Source organism: Saimiri boliviensis, chromosome 10, assembly GCF_048565385.1.
Source record: "Saimiri boliviensis isolate mSaiBol1 chromosome 10, mSaiBol1.pri, whole genome shotgun sequence".
In the NCBI taxonomy this organism is placed as follows: domain Eukaryota; kingdom Metazoa; phylum Chordata; class Mammalia; order Primates; family Cebidae; genus Saimiri; species Saimiri boliviensis.
In genome coordinates, this window is record NC_133458.1 from 10,131,089 (window position 1) to 10,151,305 (window position 20,217).

General features: G+C 41.9%; 1 protein-coding gene across 2 annotated transcripts in view; it reads right to left on the bottom strand.

The window, feature by feature from the left end:
• The window catches only part of CNTNAP2 (contactin associated protein 2), a 2,246,749-nt gene that overhangs the window by 182,064 nt on the left and 2,044,468 nt on the right, over window positions 1-20,217 (bottom strand). For both annotated transcript variants that reach the window (XM_074378960.1, XM_003929829.4), the window contains one exon: window positions 14,087-14,220. In XM_074378960.1, the coding sequence (XP_074235061.1) occupies window positions 14,087-14,220 (134 nt within the window). The remainder of the gene's footprint in view (window positions 1-14,086; window positions 14,221-20,217) is intronic.

Below are 20,217 nucleotides of genomic sequence, written 5' to 3' on the forward strand. Positions count from 1 at the left end.
AGCCATGTGGAACTGTGACTTCTCCATTAAACCTCTTTCTTTTGTAAATTGCCCAGTCTGAGGTATGTCTCTATCAGCAGCATGAAAATGTACTAATACATCCATTTTCTGAATTGTACAGTCTCTGTCCCTTCTGGTAGCATGACAAGTTTTCAGAGATGGTCAGGATGTTGGAGGCCACTGCCACTGCATTTGTGGCGCACCACTGTTGGGTGTAAGCACACAAGCCCTGTCAGAAGCTATGACATTGGTCATCTAGATCCTAATGCCATTTTTCCAGGAGACCAGGAGTCAGACTGGTGGAGTGGGCTGATTTCTACTGTCTGTTCTCACCATGTAACCTCTATTGGTGGCCCTGGGTGACAATATCAGGAGAGATGCTTGGATAGGGTGGCAGCCATTCACTCACGTGTTTTATTCATTCTCTGACTTCCACTGCTTTTCGAATGTCCTTTCTTCATCTGCTCTTTTGAACTGCCAGCCCAGACCTTCTCTTCTACTCATCAACGGGGATTTCTTAGCTCTCTAACATTTTGATTATCTTTCCACAGCTCGAAAGTATGAGACTAAAGGCAAGTCTTTTAGTTCACCAAGCAACCACTGGAGAAAGGATGCAAATGAAATATATTTAATACTTCAGAAAGTGAGAATGTGTGCGCTCTCAAATGAGCCAAGCTCATTGAGTGTGCACAGAACCTGTGATTCATAAACTGAATTTATTCACATATTCAGTCACTCAGTAAATACTTCTTGAACCTCTCCTGTGTGCTCAGGGCTCTGGGACAGAGCAGTGAGGTGCACAAATGTCAGAAAAATCCCTGGGTTGTACCCTTTGACTGCAACAGCAAGCTTCCATTCATATAAGGAACCCCAAGTCCTACTGCCATCACGGTATCCACAGTAGATGCGGGGAACCCACGTTATCACCTAGGAGTCTGGTTTTGGTCAGTGTATGCAGAAAACCACACCCAAGGCCACACATGGTGGCTGACACGTGTAATCCCAGCACTTCGGGAGGCCGAGGTGGGTAGATCACAAGATCAGGAGATCGAGACTAGCCTGGCCAACATGGTGAAACTCCGACTCTACTAAAAATACAAAAAATTAGGTGGGGCTGGGAGTGGTGACGCGTGCGTGTAATCCCAGCTACTCCGGAGGCTGAGGCAGAATTGCTTGAACTGGGGAGGTGGAGGTTGCAGTGAGCCGAGATCGCGCCATTCCACTCCAGCCTGGGCGACAGGGCGAGACTCCATCACAAAACCAAACCAAACCACCACCAAACCACCCAAGATTTTCCCTTCCCGACTCTTACTGGTTACAGCTACTGACCACTAGAGGGCATTTTAACACTAGCTCCGAACTCGCTCCAGGACCCTGTCCATCAAAACCCTCATTCTCAATCCCAGGACTGCACCCCTGAGCAGAAGGGCTGTGTGGAGCCCTTGGGAACCTCGATCACATACTGAGATACATTTACTTTTCAGAGGGAAGATGGATTTAGGTGAGATAGGAACCTGCTTCAGTTACCTGTGCAAGAAACAACCGGCTCTGCCTATTGCACTAAAAATTCGCTCCAAGAGTTACAATGTTTGAAAGTGATTTTAGTGCACTGCAGATGGATATGATGCCTTGCAGACTGGACTTTAGTTTTCATGCCAGACAAAATGGAAATCCAGGAACCTTATCTTCTTTCTTGAGAGATGATTTATGTACTTAATATGCTTGGGGAGAAAAAAAATGAACTCCCAACCTTGGGCTTATAAGCTTTAGCTGTATTCTGGAGGAAGAAAGAGAGGACTGACATCTCAAACCCTAAAGTGGATCAGAAATTACATTGAACTGCCTTCACACTGAGCTGTAGGAAATGTAAAGCGAAGTAAACACATTTTTCTGGAGTGTACAAATGGAGGTCCTGTCTAGCCCTGGACTGCGTAATTCATTTGCAGATGAAATTGCTTTAGAAAAGAAATGAAAAATGTGGAAGTGTTGACATATTCATTATGAGTCTTTTTCTGTTTCAGATCAGATGGGCTTGATGGCTGAGAATCTATTTTTTAAAAATATTTTCTGTATAATTTTTATGAAGGGCAAATGTTGAATCTCTGTAGTAAAAATAAATAAGCTAATGTGATCCTCGCTCCTCCACCATGGGAACCTTGAAGGAACAGCTCAAATGCCTTGGTGAGGCTGCTCTGACCCACTCCTTCGTCCTCAAGATTATTCATTCCCCCAGCCTTTCCTGTGCTCCCACCGCACAAGTTTATACTTCAATGAACACTTGGTTCACAGCTGTATGATTGATGGTCTTTCTTCTACTGGACTGGGCTCATGGAGGCAGCAGCCATGCTGCATGCTGGGACTATACTAGGTGCTGAGGACATCCTTAATGGGATGAACTACAAATCAACAGAAAAAAACCTTAGTCCCAAAGGCCCTGTTGGTACTGACCCTGACATCTGCTATCTTATTTTTCACTTTTAAGAAAGAGAAGGGAATTGGGAATGAAGGAAGACAACTGCCATTTTATTGGGTCATAGACTATGCTAGATATATAAATTTTTGTATTTTATTGAATATACACAAACTGCATTAGAAAAGGTGGACTTATTCCTATTTTAGAAATTAAGACACCAGAGATTTCATTAACTTGCTAGAGAACACAGAGCTATTTAAGTAAGTGTGATGGTTAATACTGAGTGTCAACTTGGTTGACTTGAAGGATGCAAAGTATTGTTTCTAGGTGTGTCTATGAGGGTGATGCCGAAGGAGACTAACATTTGAGTCAGTGGACTGGAAGAGGCAGACCCACCTCAATCTGGATGGGCACCATCTAATTGGCTGACAGTGGAGCTAGGATAAAAGCAGGCAGAGGAACGTGGAAGGACTGGGCTGGCTGCATCTTTCATCTTTCTCCAGTGCTGGATGCTTCCTGCCCTCAAACATCAGACTCCAAGTGCTTCGGCTTTGGGACTCTTGGACTTTTGGCCACAGACTGAAGGCTGCACTGTTGGCTTCCCTACTTCTGAAGTTTTGGGATTTGGATTGGTTTCCTTGCTCCTCAGCTTGCAGATGGCCTATTGTGGGATCTCACCTTGTGATGGTGTGAGTCAATATTCCTTAATAAACTCCCCTTTATATATACATCTATCCTATTAGTTCTGTCCAGCTAGAGAACCCTAGAATAGTAAGGTAGTCTATCAGTAAAGACTCTTTTGAATTTATATCTTACTAGCAACCTCCAAATTCAACAGTTTGTAATCCATGGGGTCTCTGCTTTCACTGAAATTGTCCTCAAAGGGAAATCTTGTTACGTGCCATGGCCTTGTCACCCCAAACTGCTAATATTCTTTTCCGCTGGATACACTTGTTATTATTTACATATTAAGGAGACTTGTCAAACTGTCTTCTAGAGGAGAATTAGGTGGAACAGGTTTCTATTATCTGACAAAATGCATATTGAATGGACACATCTTTTCTCCCCTCCCAGAATACAAATGCCTTGATTTGTAAAACGTACAAAGTACTTTTATCCTTGATTTATTCATCCCTTAATGAGTCACCCACTGCCCCACCAACTCATCACCATCTATCCAAATTTCTTTTATATCGTAGCTACTTGGCATATATTTGTTCTCCTCAAAGTTATTTTGATTAAAGTTGAATTAATTTTAATTGCATTCCACATCAGTAAATGGTCTAATGGAATGGTTTTGGTGACCATCTGGCTTTATCCAAATCAAGCTTAAGAAATGATTGCTGTTTGGAATGTTCTCACCACATGGAGGGTTTAGTGGTAGGCAGGAGTAAGAGAGAATGCCAATCAGACATCATCATGTTAAATTCTCAGGGCTCCCATGTGGCTTTAGGTAGAACAAAAGTCCATTGATAACAGAAGAGTCCTGGACATCTTGAGAACCTTTTGTCTGCTTCAGCAGGGACTTCACCACACACCTCCACCGCACTCCTAGGAACCACATCCTTGTATACAGGCTGCCTGGACCTCTCAGTGTGGACATGGCCTGAGTTTCAAACTTCAAGCTGGTTTGAAGGTGCTTGGGAGGGAGAGGAAGCTGAGGCTCTGATAGCTGGCCATTTCGTTTCTCCCTTTCCGAAACATTTTGTCAAATACTGCTACCTTCTGAACCAAATAGTGGAAACCTGCTCAAATACGTTCTTAGGGGCCAAGTACGCACAGCTCAACCCCAAAACTGGATGAGACATTACAAAAGCTAATGAGATCATGAGGTTTTTGATGTGTGTCTCAATTATGAACAGGCTTCTGTGGACACATAGAAATGTGGAAGAAAAAACCAACTCTGACTCATATACAGACCAAATTAATGCACAATTTCCCAATATATGTAGCCCTCTCTCTCTCTCTTCCCTTAGATCTTCTGTATCATTTCAATAGGCTCAAACCATTGTCATACTATGAGAAACTAATAAAATATTGGCCTATGCTCTCCATAGAATTATACATGTCAGTCTTCCATTAAAGTGGAAAGTTAAGTACTAATACACTTGCTGAGAATCCCAATAAAGAGCCAGCGAATGGGTAAAAGTGCTTCTGGGAGGGAAGGAGCCAGAGAGATCAAATGGCTCATCATTATTCTTGCAATTGCCTGCCTTCTGTCAAGCATGCTTGTATTGTACAACCCAGGCTGTGAGTTTATCATCCAGGGTAGATAAAAACTAAATTAGTCAAAAGGAAGAAGTTACAGTAAATGTAATTTCAAGAGCACTGCCCTAGGCTAGCTAGGTCAACTTTCTTTATTTGTTCTGACATCCCTAAAAAATTTAATGCTTCCAAACTATGTTATTTTCTTTAATAAAGGCTTGAACAACCTCTGATATTAAAATTTTTAGGAGGGTTTACATCCATATGCTCTTTAGTATTGTTCTTTACTGGCAGAAAGTTCAAGGGTAATACAGGCACACATTTTTAAATAATTTATTTGAGCTTTGGTATCTAATTTCATTTTGGGTTCCATGTTTCTACAGAAGAGAAGGATGCTTAAATAGACAGGAGGTTATGTTCACGTTTACTTAAAGAATGAGATGGAATTTTTATGGGTGTATGATACTGTGTGCTGTAAAAACACTAGCCTTAAAGTTGGACGTTTTAGTTCTCTTTGATTATAAAAATTAGGATTTTATGACCCCCTAGGAAATGCCATAAAGTTGTTTCTTTTCATGACTCCAAAGAAAACATGAATCCTCAAAAGACTTACTTTTGTGTAAACATTTTAAAAAATTTCAAAAGTTATAAGGCGAATGGACAGGAGTGAGCTTGCTTCTCTTGCCTGCTTGCAAAGACCATAAAGAACAAACAAAGCAGGAAAATGGCGTCTGGTCATCTGGGTTCTAGATAAGAGCATGTCTCTTGTGAGCACTGGGACCTTATTCATCAATGGGACTTCTCAGTCTCTGTTTTCTCATGTGTACAGTGGGACTAACAGCACCATCTATTTCTAGTTCAGAAGGCCAGGAGTGGCAACGTGTGCAAGTGTTTTGATATGTATGAAAGGGCTTTGAGCACGACCCGGCATGATCATGAAGGCCCTCCCAAGCCTAGAGAGATTTTCTCTGGGCTTCAGGAGGTTATGTGAAAATCCTCACAATTGTACACTTTTCCACATACAGAAAGTGGGGAACTAGAGCTCCCCTGCTCACCCATGTTTCATGTCCATTAACATTTGGTGCTGCCTTAGGGGTCTGTTATTGAATTACCCTCATTTTGCTGCTGATAAATTCTTCCAAGAATTTTTGACACTACTCTGCATGTGCCTCAGACTACTGACTTCACAGTGTTCAGTATTCATTCATAACGACTTCAGAGCATTTGATGTTACATATTTCACAGTGAGACTATTTCTCCAGGTAAGATTTTATATGGAGGATTCTCCAGGGGTCTTTTCTATTCATGAGATAGAAAGAGGAGGAAACCTATGAAATAGTTACTCTGCTAGTATCTTTGTTTAACATTATGTTCTCTTTTGGAATAATACACATCCTCCCTCTCCTTCTCCTCTTCCATAGTAAATATACTTCCATGTCCTCTCTTGTCCAACATTCACCTGTTAATACCTTATCCTTCCTTCAAGACCTTACAGAACCACAGTATCTTTTATTCTATTATTTTTGGACATTAGTACAAACACCTTTTTTTATCAGCCTATTTATATATTGCTTACAATTTCTAAGAAGAAATCATTTTACTGTTATGTGGGAAAGAAGTTATTTGTATTAAGCCCCTGATTTTCTGTTATAGCAGCAAATATAACCCTAATTAATACGTAAACTGGTATCTTGAGGCAGGGCACTGCTATAACAGAAACCTAAAATATGTAGCATTGGCTTTGTGGTTAGGTGGCAGGTGGTACAGGAATGGGTATCAGAGGCTGGAAAAACAGAGGAAGAATGGTATGTGATATGGTCTGGATACATGTCCCTGCTCGGATCTCATGTTGAATTGTAATTCCCAGTGTTCAAAGTAGGGCCTGGTGGGAGGTGATTGGATCATGGAAGCAGAGTTCTCATGAATGGTTTAGCACCATCTTTGTGGTGCTGTTCTTGTGATAACAAGTGAGTTGTCAGGAGAGTGAGTTCTCTGGTTGTTTGAAAGTGTGTGGCACTTTCCCTCTCTTTCTTGGCCCTGCTTCTTCCCTGTAAGACAAACCTACTTTCCCTTTGCCGCCCACCATCTAAGCTTCTTGAGGCCTCCCCAGAAGCAGAAGCTGCTATGCTTCTTGTACAGCCTGTAGAACTGTGAGCCAATTAAACATTTTTTTTCTTTATAAATTACCCAGTCTCAGGTATTTCTTTATGGCAGAGCAAGACGGACTAATATAGTATGCAACAAAATATTTTGTAATACTATCACCTCACATAACCTGGAAGGTACACTAAGTACCTAAGCAGCTTTAGGGAAAGTACTTTAGAAGAGACAGAATGGTCAGGTGCGTCAGTTGCTTTTTGTCACTCATGTCAAGGAACAGATGAGTTCGGGAAAGAATTGACCAGTTTCCAATCATCAATGAAAGAGATAGAGAAAAGTCTAGATATTTAGAGCCTTACACTAGAAAGTAAGAAATGACACTGCAAACAGCTTTGACCAACAGTGGGGCAGGAAGATTTCTGTTTAGCAAACTGACTTAGCCTCGTGGGTAACATTTAAATTAAGGGTCTTCCCTTCCTACCCAAGCCTTTTGTGTCCACTGGCAGCCCAGCCATTACCTGAGAGAAAGAGAGAGACATGAAACCTGGAGGCAAATGATTGAGTAGGTCTAAGATTGATGTCTAGGGAAGAGCTTAGGGTGCATTTACCAGCACATGAAACTGACCAGAAGCAAACAGATCAGAAGCCACCTGGGGTTTTGAGGGAATTGTATTGGAAAAGAAAGCACAGATCTAGTCCATAAAAGGCTTATGAGTGTAAAAAACCCTTAGTGTAATTTGCACCTGCAGGAAATGGGCCTTAAAGCTGCATACATGTAAGAAACACATTCTCCGTGGCACTTAATTCAGAGGACGCCACGGCTGATCAAGTACAAGGGAGAGCTTCCCAGAGGATGGAGCCCTGGAGGGCTTCGAGAATAATGGACAATAATTTGATCTAATCCAGGGCTGGGGAAGCAGGGAAGCTGGTGGCAGTGGCAAGTCCTCAGAGTGACTGCCAAGCACAATTTAATCATTGCCAGAAACCACAAAACTTTCTTTTCCTGAAAATATATCTGATATAAGATAGACTTTTATTGCGTTAAGACATGGAGATTTGGGGGCTAATTTGCAGAGCAACTGGTATTATCCTAATATTTGTATCCCTCTACTTCTTTAGCGCTTAGCACACTACATGTTGCTAATGTTTTTAACACTACTCTGACAATTCTTAAGATTTATATACAATACCTAGTTCAGTTAACAATTGATGCAACTGTTTTTATACAATTTTGTTGAAACTCCAATTAGTAGCAGGTAAGAAACTACCAGGCTTATGCTATTTTAAGGAACAGAATTCAGTGATGTCTTTGAACATTTGTTTTGAAAATTTCCAATGAATATAATCAGAGTCATGCTCTTTTTGGTATAAGAACTTGGGAATCTAATCATCATTTTTTCCTGAGGACCCAGAATTATTTTCTAAGAAAAGCCTTATTTTGCTTGCAGGAAAGCTGTTAGCTTCTTCTTGGCAAGCCAGGATGGCCCTCGAGTTAGATGAAAGCCAAAATGATACATCCTTACCATCTGTTCATTTGATTTTTAGAGAATATGGATTCTGAATATCTGTGCCAGAGAATATATCCCTGAACTCTCTATTGTTTAATTCACATCTAAACCCAAAAATGTGTGATTGTCATACATAATTATTAAAAGAACATGTGTTTATTCATTATTATTTTCCAGCTAGTTTTATCCTTGGATCAGGTCAAAATATCAGAAAGTTGCATCATCTCAGCCTTTGACCTCTTCATCTGCCCATCATCCTGTTCTACATCATTCTCTACCGACTTATTTGGGCTGAATTCCATTTTGAAGTTTTGCTTGACTTTCCCAAGGAGCTTCAGCATCTAACAGCCTTGTAACAAATACATCTGCAGAAATGCTGTTGAAGGCATTGCCTCTGACTTTTCTCAGGGCCCATTATACAACCAGGAGGACAAAGACCTCTCAATTATTGCTGCATTTAAAAAAATCTGAAGAAATAGGGCAAACTGTCAAAATTTGTAATGTTTCAATGGTGGGCACATAGCATATAGTATATTATTCTCTGTGTTTTTGCGTATTTTGAACTATCTTATGATAATAACAATAATATCACTTACCAGCCAGAGGTATCCACTTCTAAAATTTTGTGAACACCCTTTCAGACATCTATCTATTAAGTAAGGGTGAAGAGCCTGTGTATACTTTGAAGTAAGATAGACTTGGGTTTGACTATGCTGTGGCCATTTACCACTTTCTAACTTTGGGTAGGTTGCATCTTACTTTCTGAACTTTAGTTTCCACATCTCTAAGATGGTATATTAGTCCATTCTTGCACTGCTATAAAGAATTACCTGAGACTGGATAATTTATAAGGAAGAGGTTTAATTGACTCACAGTTCCACAGGCACAGGAAACATGGCTGGGGAGGCCTCAGGAAACTTACAATCATGACAGAAGACAAAGGGGAATCAGGCACATCTTATGAGGCCAGAGAAGGAGGAAGAGGGTAAAGCAGGAGATGCCACACACTTTTAAACAACCAGCTCTCTGGAGAGGATGTGTAGAAATAGGAATGCTTTTACGCTGTTGGTGGGAGTGTAAATTATTTCAACCATTGTGGAAGACAGTGTGGCAATTCCTCAGGGATCTAGAAATAGAAATTCCATTTGACCCAGCAATCCCATTACTGGGTATATATCCAAAGGATTATAAATCATTCTACTATAAGGACACACGCACACAAATATTCATTGCAGCACTGTTTACAATAGCAAAGACCTGGAACCAACCCAAATGCCCATCAGTGATAGACTGTACAGGGAAAATGTGGCACATATACACCATGGAATACTATGCAGCCATAAAAAACGATGAGCTCATATTTTTTTTTTTGTAGGGACAAGGATGAACCAGGAAACCATCATTCTCAGCAAACTGACACAAGAACAGAAAACCAAACACCACATGTTCTCACTCAGGTGGGTGTTGAACAGTGAGAACACATGGACACAGGGAGGGGAGCATCACACACTGGGGTCTGTCGGGGGGAAATAGGGGAGGGATAGTGGGAGGTGGTGAGCTGGGGAGAGATAGCATGGGGAGAAATGCCAGATACAGGTGATGTGGAGGAAGGCAGCAAACCACACTGCCATGTGTGTACTGATGCAACAACCTTGCATGTTCTTCACATGGACCCCAAAACCTAAAATGCAATAAAAAAGAAAACCCAAAAAACAAACAAACAAAAAAACCAACCAGCTGTCGTGAGAACTCACTCACTATCACAAGAACATCAAGGAGGAAATCCACTCCCACGATCCACTCACCTCCCACCAGGCCCCTCCTTCAACACTGGGGATTACAATTTGTCGTAAGATTTAGGCAAGGACGTACTCCAAAACACATCAGATGGGAACAATGACCACACATACTTCATAAAGTTTTTGTGAAGATTAAATGAGAAAACGTGTATAAAGTGCTTAGCATATTGCCTTGGACATAGAAAGCATCAATACATGTGAGCTGTTACCGTGTATGTGATATTGCATAAGTGGAATATGCTATGGGCATTTTCCATGTTAATAAATATAATCCACGGAATACAATGAAATAAAAATGATATAGTAAGGAAAGTGTCAATTCTAGAGAGGAACTGGCTTAGTTTATCCTTATGGGTTGTATACTTCTGGCCGCCGAGAAGTTTACAGTCAAATTTATCCAAGTAGTAAGACCTTGTGACCTGAATAATCATGTTCTATATCCTCTGATCTTGGGGACTTACTTTTTGTGACTTCCATTAACTCTCTATTCCATTTAATATTCTCCCTGTAAACCCCCTTAGATCCCTTGTGCAATGTGGTTGGGAAGAAAGAAAGGAAAAAATAGGAAGAAAAAGAAACATGGTTGGCAAGAAGGAAGGAAAGAAGAAAAGGGCTGGTTGCACAAGACTTTGGAGCTGCTGATGATAATGTTTAGCTTTTGGATTCAAGCTAATTGACACAATTTTTTCACTGCATGCCGGACTTTTTCAGGTACTCTCTAGCTGCACTGCATTTGTTTATATTTTGACTGGCATTAAGCCTTAAGCTATTATCCCTGATGCAACTGAGAGTTTTCACAAATGATGCCACTTGAGGTTTGTCATGGCTTCTGGTTCACGCTGGTGTCTGATAAGGACTACAGTCAGCTCCTTGTTATCTATGTGGAGATCGGGCACTTTGTTTTTTGGCAGCAAATGTTTCATCGAAGGTCAGTTTCCCTCAAGTGCTCAGCACGGTTTCAGAGGGTGTGTGCTGAGGGAATGCAGATTAATTTAATGTTAGCTTTAGCCAAACCTAGCTATGAAAGTAAACCTGCTTTTAAAGATACCATAAACACTGATGAAGATCATCTAAATTATATGATGTTTGAGCATGTACAAATGCATAAACATTCACCTTAATTCCAAAGGCATCAGTCCATAATCACTGTGCAACTCATCTTTGCATTAGCCTTATTTTTGTTCTTTGATTACAAGTAAATGTTCACTTGAAATTATTGAAATACCTTTGATATCATATGTTATTGTAACTGGGGGGGCTACCAGGATAGGTTGAGAATAGATGGCTGTTTCATGTTTCTGTTTGATTATGAAAATGCAATACATGCTTATAATAGAAAATGAGGAAATAGGAAACTCTAGAAGAAATAAAACCATTTATAATCCCTTCACACATAAATGATCACTGTTAACATTTTATTATATCTCTTTCCACACATAGTTGAGGCTGTACAAGTTCTTAAGATGGATTTGTAGATTGTTTTAAGAAAAAAATTAGCGTTTTTTGGTGTTCCAAAGCCCTTTCAGAATTACTTCCATGCTCTGCCAGGCCTCCCTGCCTGAAGGAAAGCAGGGCATGGGAGTGAGGAGTCCTGGGATCTGCTTTTCCATAAGGAGGAGCCACATCTTGCCTCCCTCTACCACCCCTATCTTTAATTTCCTTTTGCCATCAGGAGTGGGCAGGACCCAGGGTAGATGGGACAGGCTGGGGCTGAGAGATTGGAGCTCCCCAGGCTGTGATGTATTTCCTAGCTGTCCTCACGAGAGTTGGGGCATTCAGAAATCACAGTGCAATCAGTTCTGTTACATAATAGAGGAGGGAGAGTGAGATTTCCCAGAACCTCTAGGTGCAGAACCTAGGACAGAACCGAGGAAGGACTTCCCAGATTTATCTCCTCTCCTACCTCAGAATCACGCATCCAACGTTTTCACTCCTGTCATCCTGTCTCCTTCCTGTTTCTGGAACTGCGTTCTGTTCTCTTGAGGGAGTTTCCCAAGTTTCCCACTCTAATCAAGAGATGTGATTAGGGACTACGGGTCGTTGTTCTCCCTTCCACGCAACAAGGGGAGCACATGACTCAAGCCACGCCTGTCTGAGATTCCCTGGGATTTTAAAACGAGTGTCAAGAAACTGGGACCCTTTCTTCTGGGAGCAAAATTGGGAAGACATGAGTTCAGTACTCTTGCGACTGTGTCCCAGGATACATGAAAGATGGAGCTTGCAGTAAGAGTTAATTAATCTAGTCTTCAGAGAGAGGCAGAGAGGAGAATGTAAAAGAAAGGTGGGAAAGGAAGGAAGGAAGGGAGAGAGAAACCCAGTGGTATTCTGGTCCCTAGTTTTAATTCTCCAGGCTCCCTAGATTCTCTTCCCAAAGTTTGGTTTTATCTTTTTCAAATTCTATAATTCTATGACCTATCCTAGGAATTTTCCCCAATAAATTACTTCTGAATTGCTTTTCTATCCTTTGCAACCAAAAGAATCTTGAGCAATAGAACCAGACCCGCCCCCAAACCCATTCATCCCCTGGATTCTCTGGAGGTCTCTGGCTTCTCCACTGTCTAGATCTCTGGCTTTCTGTGCCTCTAAAGCCCCAACTTTAAAAAATCATCCACTCTTCTCCTCTTCCTCAAGTCCTTCTCTAATTCACTGTGGCAGGGTGAGGGTTAACTCCATACGATTCTATGGCTGTGGTGTGTCTCTGCTATTATACTGCCTGAAAAGCCAATGGTTCAGGTCTTTTTAAGTTTCAATATCATTTTGTAATGGTGAAATGGCAAGATACATCACCTTTTTAAAAATAGGTGACAAATTGGGTGGTTTAAAATTGAAGTCTCTAATCAAAAGCCGAGGAAGACAATGTTGATGATATGGTACAAAACCATCTGTCTCCCGGACTTGCTGGCTTTTCTGACTAAAACTTGGTTAAAGATGGGCTTAGTTTACTCCATAAAGAATTGGCCGCCCCTCATGTGTGCCAGGCACTGTGCTGGCTCTGGGACTCTGTTGATCATGACGAGAAAACCTTATTACGCCACTTTGATTGACGGTGCAGCAGGCTGAAACAGTGTGTGTCAGTTTCCTGGGAAAGACCTCTCCTTAAAATGCCCTCCAGCATTTACTGCTAAAGGCCACGTGCAAACTCCATATCAAGTTATGAATTTGACATCCACCAGTGCTCAGAAGAGACAGGGCTTGTGCCTTTTCTTTGCAATGCGAACTTCCCACAGCAACCAGCCGAATCAGAATGAGGTCTGAGAGGCTGCTGAACTCCTGCCAAATGACACTCCACTTTACTGACAAAACAGCGTCCTCCTGCTGTTCTTTCTCCTGACAGGTATCTATTTTGAACTCCTTCTAGAGAATGCAGTGACAGTTCCCATCCTTGATCTCCTGGCCTAGCTCCCAGGGAGACCTTCTCACATCATGTTTTATTCATGATGTTTCCCAGGCTGGTTTCTTCACTGTAAAAATTGGTGGTGGGGGCAGGGGTCATCAATGAATCTGAAATAAAATTTGAGTGGCATAATAAAACCATCCCTTTGTGTGCCAGAAGCCTACAACCAGAGTCTGAGATTCTGGGGAAAGACTGTGTTTTGAGGATTTTTAAGGCAAAGACTTTTGCAGAGTTAAAAAAAAAAAAATTACAGCTTTTTGTATTGTGTTGGAGTAGTGAAAGAAGTGGGTCAGAGAAACCAAAATAACCTTTGCTGGGAAACAGGATAAGTTTCAGATGTCTGAGAGCTTGGCGAAGAAAGATGGTACAACGGATAAAAACAGTAAACTGATAGATAAGTGGGGTCTGGAACTGGGAAAACCAGAAAGACTATACGAAATAAACATTTATTCTATTTTCCCCTAAAAAATGTCATCAAATTCATCACTGTCTTTCCTTGTCAGAATTATGTATATTTCTACTTCACTAGTTAGGCACTTGTAGGAAAAAGTGTAATAAGCATCTCTTTCACTTCTATCCCCTCAAAATGAAACCAATGGCCAAGCATTACAGGGACAGGAATGATAACGCTCTGTTATACGTAATTTACATGTACACGTACGTATACCTTGAGAATGATGGTCCTCTCATGGCGGGTGATGTTAACACTGTGAGGCTGGCCATTGGCCATGTTCCTGTGGTCTACGTCAATATTGTATGGTTCTCGGGTGCCACCCAGGTTGTACCGAATCTGTAAGCTTCCTATGGAAGAAAAAGGAAAGCAGCTTAGTAATTTGTTTGGTCTTAGTTTCATTTTAATGCCACATCCCCCACAACCCCTGCTCTTAGATTTCTAATCAACTCTACCCCCTCCCTGGATGTCCACAGACAACATTCGAGATTTGAATTTGGATTCGCGAGCTCAGAGGCCTGCAGACCCATGCTGGCTGACAGCACTAGGCTTGCGCATATTTACAGTCTGTCCACAGCGAACTTCAGTGATCATCGACTCAGAGTTGAAGCTGCAAATGGTTTAAATGATCCCCATGCTGGGATTGTGCCTGGACAGGAAGAGTGAGAGCATATACAATATTGGACTGTGGGGAGGAGATATCTGCAGCCCCACCAAATGCTATGTGAAACAAAACAAAACAAAACAAATGCAGAGTGCAGGGATGTTCTCACTCTATCAGCAAAGTGTGACATTGGGCATATAAAAGAATCATGAGCATAAAATTTTAAAAATAGACACATGGGATATAGATAGATGGGATTTGGGGCGGCCTCACTGAGACCAAGTAATAGTTTATTTTAGCTTACAGACTAACCAAATGCAAATCAAAGGGAAAGATGGCTTTCCCAGGCCCCGGAGCCCCCTTTTGGCCTCAGTGATACTCACTTTGCCTCAACAGCATATTCTTTTTTTCTCCTTGCTTCTTACCAACAATTAAAAAATAATATTCAAAATAACTAATATGACAATGTAGATCCTTCTAGCATAACTGTTTTTAGTTAATCTGCCAGCATAACCGTTACATCTTAGTTATGATTTTTAAAGACATCAATATTTTATCTCATTTATTACTCAAATTGGAATTTTCATGTTGATATCTCAGAGCTTAAAAATGGAGCCAGCAACCTAGCAAGAATTTGACCAACTGTAAATCACCTAATGGATTATTCGTTACCTTTCATTTTCTTTTTAGAGGAACAAGACTGATACTCTGATTTTTAAGTTACAAAATAAAACATGCTAATGAAAACATAGAGAGTAAACAGAATATAAATATAATAGAAAAGAAGGTCACCTGAAATCCCATCAACCAAAGATAATTATTCTAAATATCTTGGCAGTATCTCCTTCCAGACTTTTCTCATGCACAGACACACACACACACACACACACACACACACACACACACACAGAGTGCTCTTTAGGCATCCTGTCATTATACTTCCCATGTTCCTGGATTTCAAAGAAACATTTGTTAGAAAATCAAGAGTTAATTACGTTTCCTATTTTTGTTTTCCAAATGAAATTCAACAAACCTTCACTATTTCTGAGTTTTACCTTATCATGTCATCCCAGATTCCTTTGCCTCTGGCATTTAAACTAAGCACCGTGGATTTTTGTCTCCTGAACTTATCTAAATTCCCCCACTCCCCTCTACTTCGGTAATCACAGGCTCTGCGTTGGCCCACGAGGTGTCCTCTGTGAATTTCACAGGCAGCCTGCTCCCTGGCTAAGGCAGCGCCAACCACACAAAGCTCCTGGTTCATCCTCACCTGTGCTTCACCTGCACCAGCTTCTGCCTGGATTGCCGAAGATGGTGGGTCTTAATCAGCCTCCTCTTTAACAATTACTCCTCTTGACCTCATTTCACTCTCAAGTGAAGCTTCTCTTCCTTTGCTTTTCTTTGCTTGGGATCCCATGAAAAGAGATGGGCACATTCGCTGCCTCCAAATGCGTCCCTATTTTAGCATGAGCCCTCTGTCTTATTTCTGTCTTCCCTGCTTCGGGGTCCTGCTCTTGCTGGAGTCCATGACCTCTGGGGAAGTAGAGGCAATGGTCTGTCTCAGGCCTCATCTTCGCACTGAGTTCACCTCCTGGAAACACCTGGCCTCCAGCACGCGCTCTTTTGGTTTTCCTTCTCCACCTGTTTTTCCCTCGTTTTGGGGCACCTTACTCTTGCAGTCCCCAAAGACCAGCCCTGAAGCATATTGTTTGTGTTCATGCCTGTTTCCACGGTAATCCTGTTACTGAAGGCGAATCCCTAAGGGTCTACAGCAAACTTGATCCTTGCCTCCTCAGAGAAAGAAAGCAGCTGAGGGGCAGAAGTAGGTTTAAGGCAGAGGGAGGACTGAGGCATGTTTTAAAGCAGGAGTGACAGTTTATTAAAAAGTTTTAGAAAGGAAGTACACTTGGAAGAGGGCCAAGCAGGAGACTGGAGAGATCCAAGTGCCCTGTTTGTCCCTGATTTGGGGTTTTATACATTGGCATAGTTCTGAGTTTGATTTCCTCTCCCGGGAGTCTTCCCTTGGGGCAGGCTGTCTGCATGCACAGTGGCCTGCGAGTGCGCATGCTCATTTGAGGCGTTTTTCCCTTTCCAGTTGAGTTTTTCTGGAGGAAGTCATCTACCCGTTAAACTCCACGATTTTGCCTTAATGTGCATGCTTGGGGCCACTCACCCAACTCCTGAGATCTTATTTGGAAGCTGTTGATCACTAGCTCCAGATGTTTTCTCTCTATTGGGGGACGGTCCTTCCTTGGTGCCAACTGCAGCCAATTATCATTTTGGCGCCAGACAGTTTGGCAACTGCCTGACCATCACGTGATGGTCGTCTGAGATTCTTGGTAGTTGGGGGGAGGGGGCACCCTCTTCTGCAGCTCTCAAGTCTGTCTACCTACTGGAATGGTCCTATCCCATGTAGGACCCCTGAATAAGGTGTATGCCCACCAGACTCCAAATTTGTAACCCAGTCAGACTTCTCTCTTGAACTCCAGACTCTTTCCACAAACCGTCTACTTGATATTTTCCCTCAGATATCCTATTGGCAACCCCAAACATAACATAGGCAACAGAACATTGATCTTCTTTCCTCGGAAGTATCCCACTGCAGTTTTCCACGTTTTGGTTAATTGCCAATTCATCCTTCCAGCTATTCTTGCAAAAAGCCCAATTGTTCTCTTTCTCCTATATGACATGTGTCATCTGACAGCAAGTCTTCTTGGCTTGATCTTCACAATACGCCTTGAATCTCCATCTCTACCCTCTGGACCAGGCGTCCCCAAACTTTTTACACAGGGAGCCAGTCACTGTCCCTCAGACCGTTGGAGGGCTGCCACATACTGTGCTCCTCTCACTGACCACCAATGAAACAGGTGCCTCTTCCTGAAGTGCGGCAGGGGGCCGGATAAATGGCCTCACGGCCCACGGGCCGTAGTTTGGGGACGCCTGCTCTGGACCAAGCCACCAGTGTCTTTCACTGGGATTATACAAGCTTTTGTCCTTACTCTAACATTCCCTGATACAAGCTGGGCCTCCGACCCTGAGAGACACAGTGTCCTCACCACACGGTAGTCAGAGTCACCCTCTGCTCAGAATCCCAGTGGCTCCCCGTTTCACTCAGAGTAAAAATCAAAGTCCTCGCCATGGCTCACCAGGCCATATGTGATCTCATTATTCTGACTTAACCTCCTGTTACTCTCCTTTGCTCTCTCCTCACCATCCACATCGGCTTCCTGTTCCTACCCCAGGGCCTTTGCACTCACTGGTTCTTCCTTTCAGGATACTCATTCCCCAGGTCTCTGCTTGGCTATGCCCTCACTCCTTCAGGTCTTTGCTCTCATATCTTCTCAGTGCATGTCTTCTCAGTGATCATTCCTATGACTTCCTCATTAAAAGTGGAATTTACCCTCTCCTTTCCCTTGGCCAGGCCCTCCCTTGTCTGCCTCCTATTTCCCCATAAAAGTTCTTAGCATACAACGTGCTATAGATTGTACCAATTTGTTTATTGTCTGTCTTCTCCTACTCAAATGTAAGCTCCATGAGAACAAAAATTTTTTGTTTCTATTCTTTATGACTGTTTCCAATATCTGGAATAGTGCCTGATGCACAGAAGTGGAATAAATATTTGTGGAATAAATGAGTGAATGGTTTCTGAGATAGTTTGGCTGTGTCCCCACCCAAATGTCAACTTAAATTGTAGTTCTCATAATCCCCATGTATTGTGGGAGGGACCCAGTGAGTGGTAATTAAATCATGAGGGTCATTACCTCTGTGCTGTTTTCATGATAGTGATTGAGTTGTGATGAGATCGGATGGTTTTATAAGGGGCTTTTCCCTCCTTTGCTCTGCACTTCTCTCTCCTGCCACCATGTGAAGAAGGATGTGTCTGCTTCCCCTTCCACCATCATTGTAAGTTTCCTGAGGCCTCCCCAGCCATGTGGAACTGTGAGTCAATGAAACCTCTTTCCTGTATAAATGACCCAGTCCCAGGTATTTCTTCATAGCAGTGTGAGAACAAACTAATACAGTCTCCCTGATTCTGTACCTTCTTCTTTCTAATGTTTGCAAAATGCATAAGTGATTATTTTATTGGGTCATTTAAAATCCTTCAGAGCCTTCCAGTTCTTTCCAGAATAAAGATGTATTTTCCAAATAGAGTTTGCAATGCCCTGTCTGATGCGTGTTCCTCTGCTACTTTATCTTCAAATCATGCCACTCACTGTCTCACTTTTTACATTGAAGCTACCATGAACTTCTCTTATTCCCTACAGAATATGATCTCCTCCCTACCTTGAATATGCCGCTCCCACTTCTTGAGCTGCTTTTCTCTCTACTCCTCCGTGTTTACTTGGTTTTTCCTTTACCCGATAGCATTAAAATAATCCATTGTTTGGGAGTGAGGGAGAAGATCAGGCAGTTGTCTGGCAACATGCAGAAAAAGCCAGTTGACTGTCTTAGGTTTTTACTCTCTGCCTTATTTCTCTGACATCATATCATCCCAACTAGTTTTCTTAAATACACAGCTGCCTTGATTTATCATATATTCATTTCTTCAGAACACATGTATTTAGTTCCTGTGCAAAGCACAGCTTTTGTCAAGGTCTAAAAACAGGCTTTCTGCCTGGTTACAAGTGTGGGGTCTACTTATAATACACACAGCCATGCCTATCCCCCAGTAAGGGTCAAGCAGTGTGTGTGCCTCTGAGATTACAAGCACACAGAGGCCTAGAGGTTGGAGGAACTGGCAATTATGCAAAATGCTGGACGTTTCCCTTTCTGTTGTCATTTTCTCATTGTCCCCTTTATGTTCCTCAGCTCTATTAAAATCAGCATTGTTTTTTTTTTCTTTTCTGCCCTTTCTTGGACTTTGTAAATATGACTTTAAATTCCTATTACTGCTTCACTTAATGACAACAGAAATTATTTGCTTTGAGAAGAAAAAGATGAGTTGGTACTTTAAATTTATATATAGTGACTATCTATAAACAGTACTGGCGATATTCTTGAATAATTAAATTTAAATGATGTATTCATTCGTTTCAGATAATAGCAGAAGAGGACTACTAAATGATGGTGGGAAGAATGCTGGTATTTGTCCATTAAAATAAAATATTATTCAAATGCTGAGGTGCTTTACTTCTGTGTCTCACGTTCATCTCCCAAGTGAATTAAGGCAGTTATAAGGGACTGCTCTTTATTGGCTGCAGCAAATAACATGCTTAACAGATTTATTCTCTCCTGGTTGTCATCATTATCATCAGCACACACTTACGGATACCTATTGTAGGCAGGAGATGTAGTGCTGGGAGATTTTCATCTCTCTGGGAAGACAGGGAATATTTATAACAGAGACAGATAACAATACAGTACATTAAATGCCAAACAAATGACATTGAAAATAAGTGGAATAGGAGTTTAAGGCAAGGAGAAGTCATTGCAAGGAGGTGGGACTTGATCTCAGCCTAGAATGAAAGGCAGGTGTCCGGCTAGAGAGGAAGACGGGGCGTTTCTGGGTAAGGGAGCATTGTGGGCAAAAAGTCAGGGGCACAGATGACCACAGAGTGTTTGAGGGGTACTGAGTTTCTCAAAAACAAAGAGTAGGGGGTGTTGAATATGTATCAAAATGTGGACCTGGGAAATAATAACTGTTGACATGTGCTTATTGTCATTTGAGTTTCACAATACGCCTGTGAGGGAGACACTATTTTGTGGATGAACAAATGGAGGCATAGAGCTGCCAATTGATTGC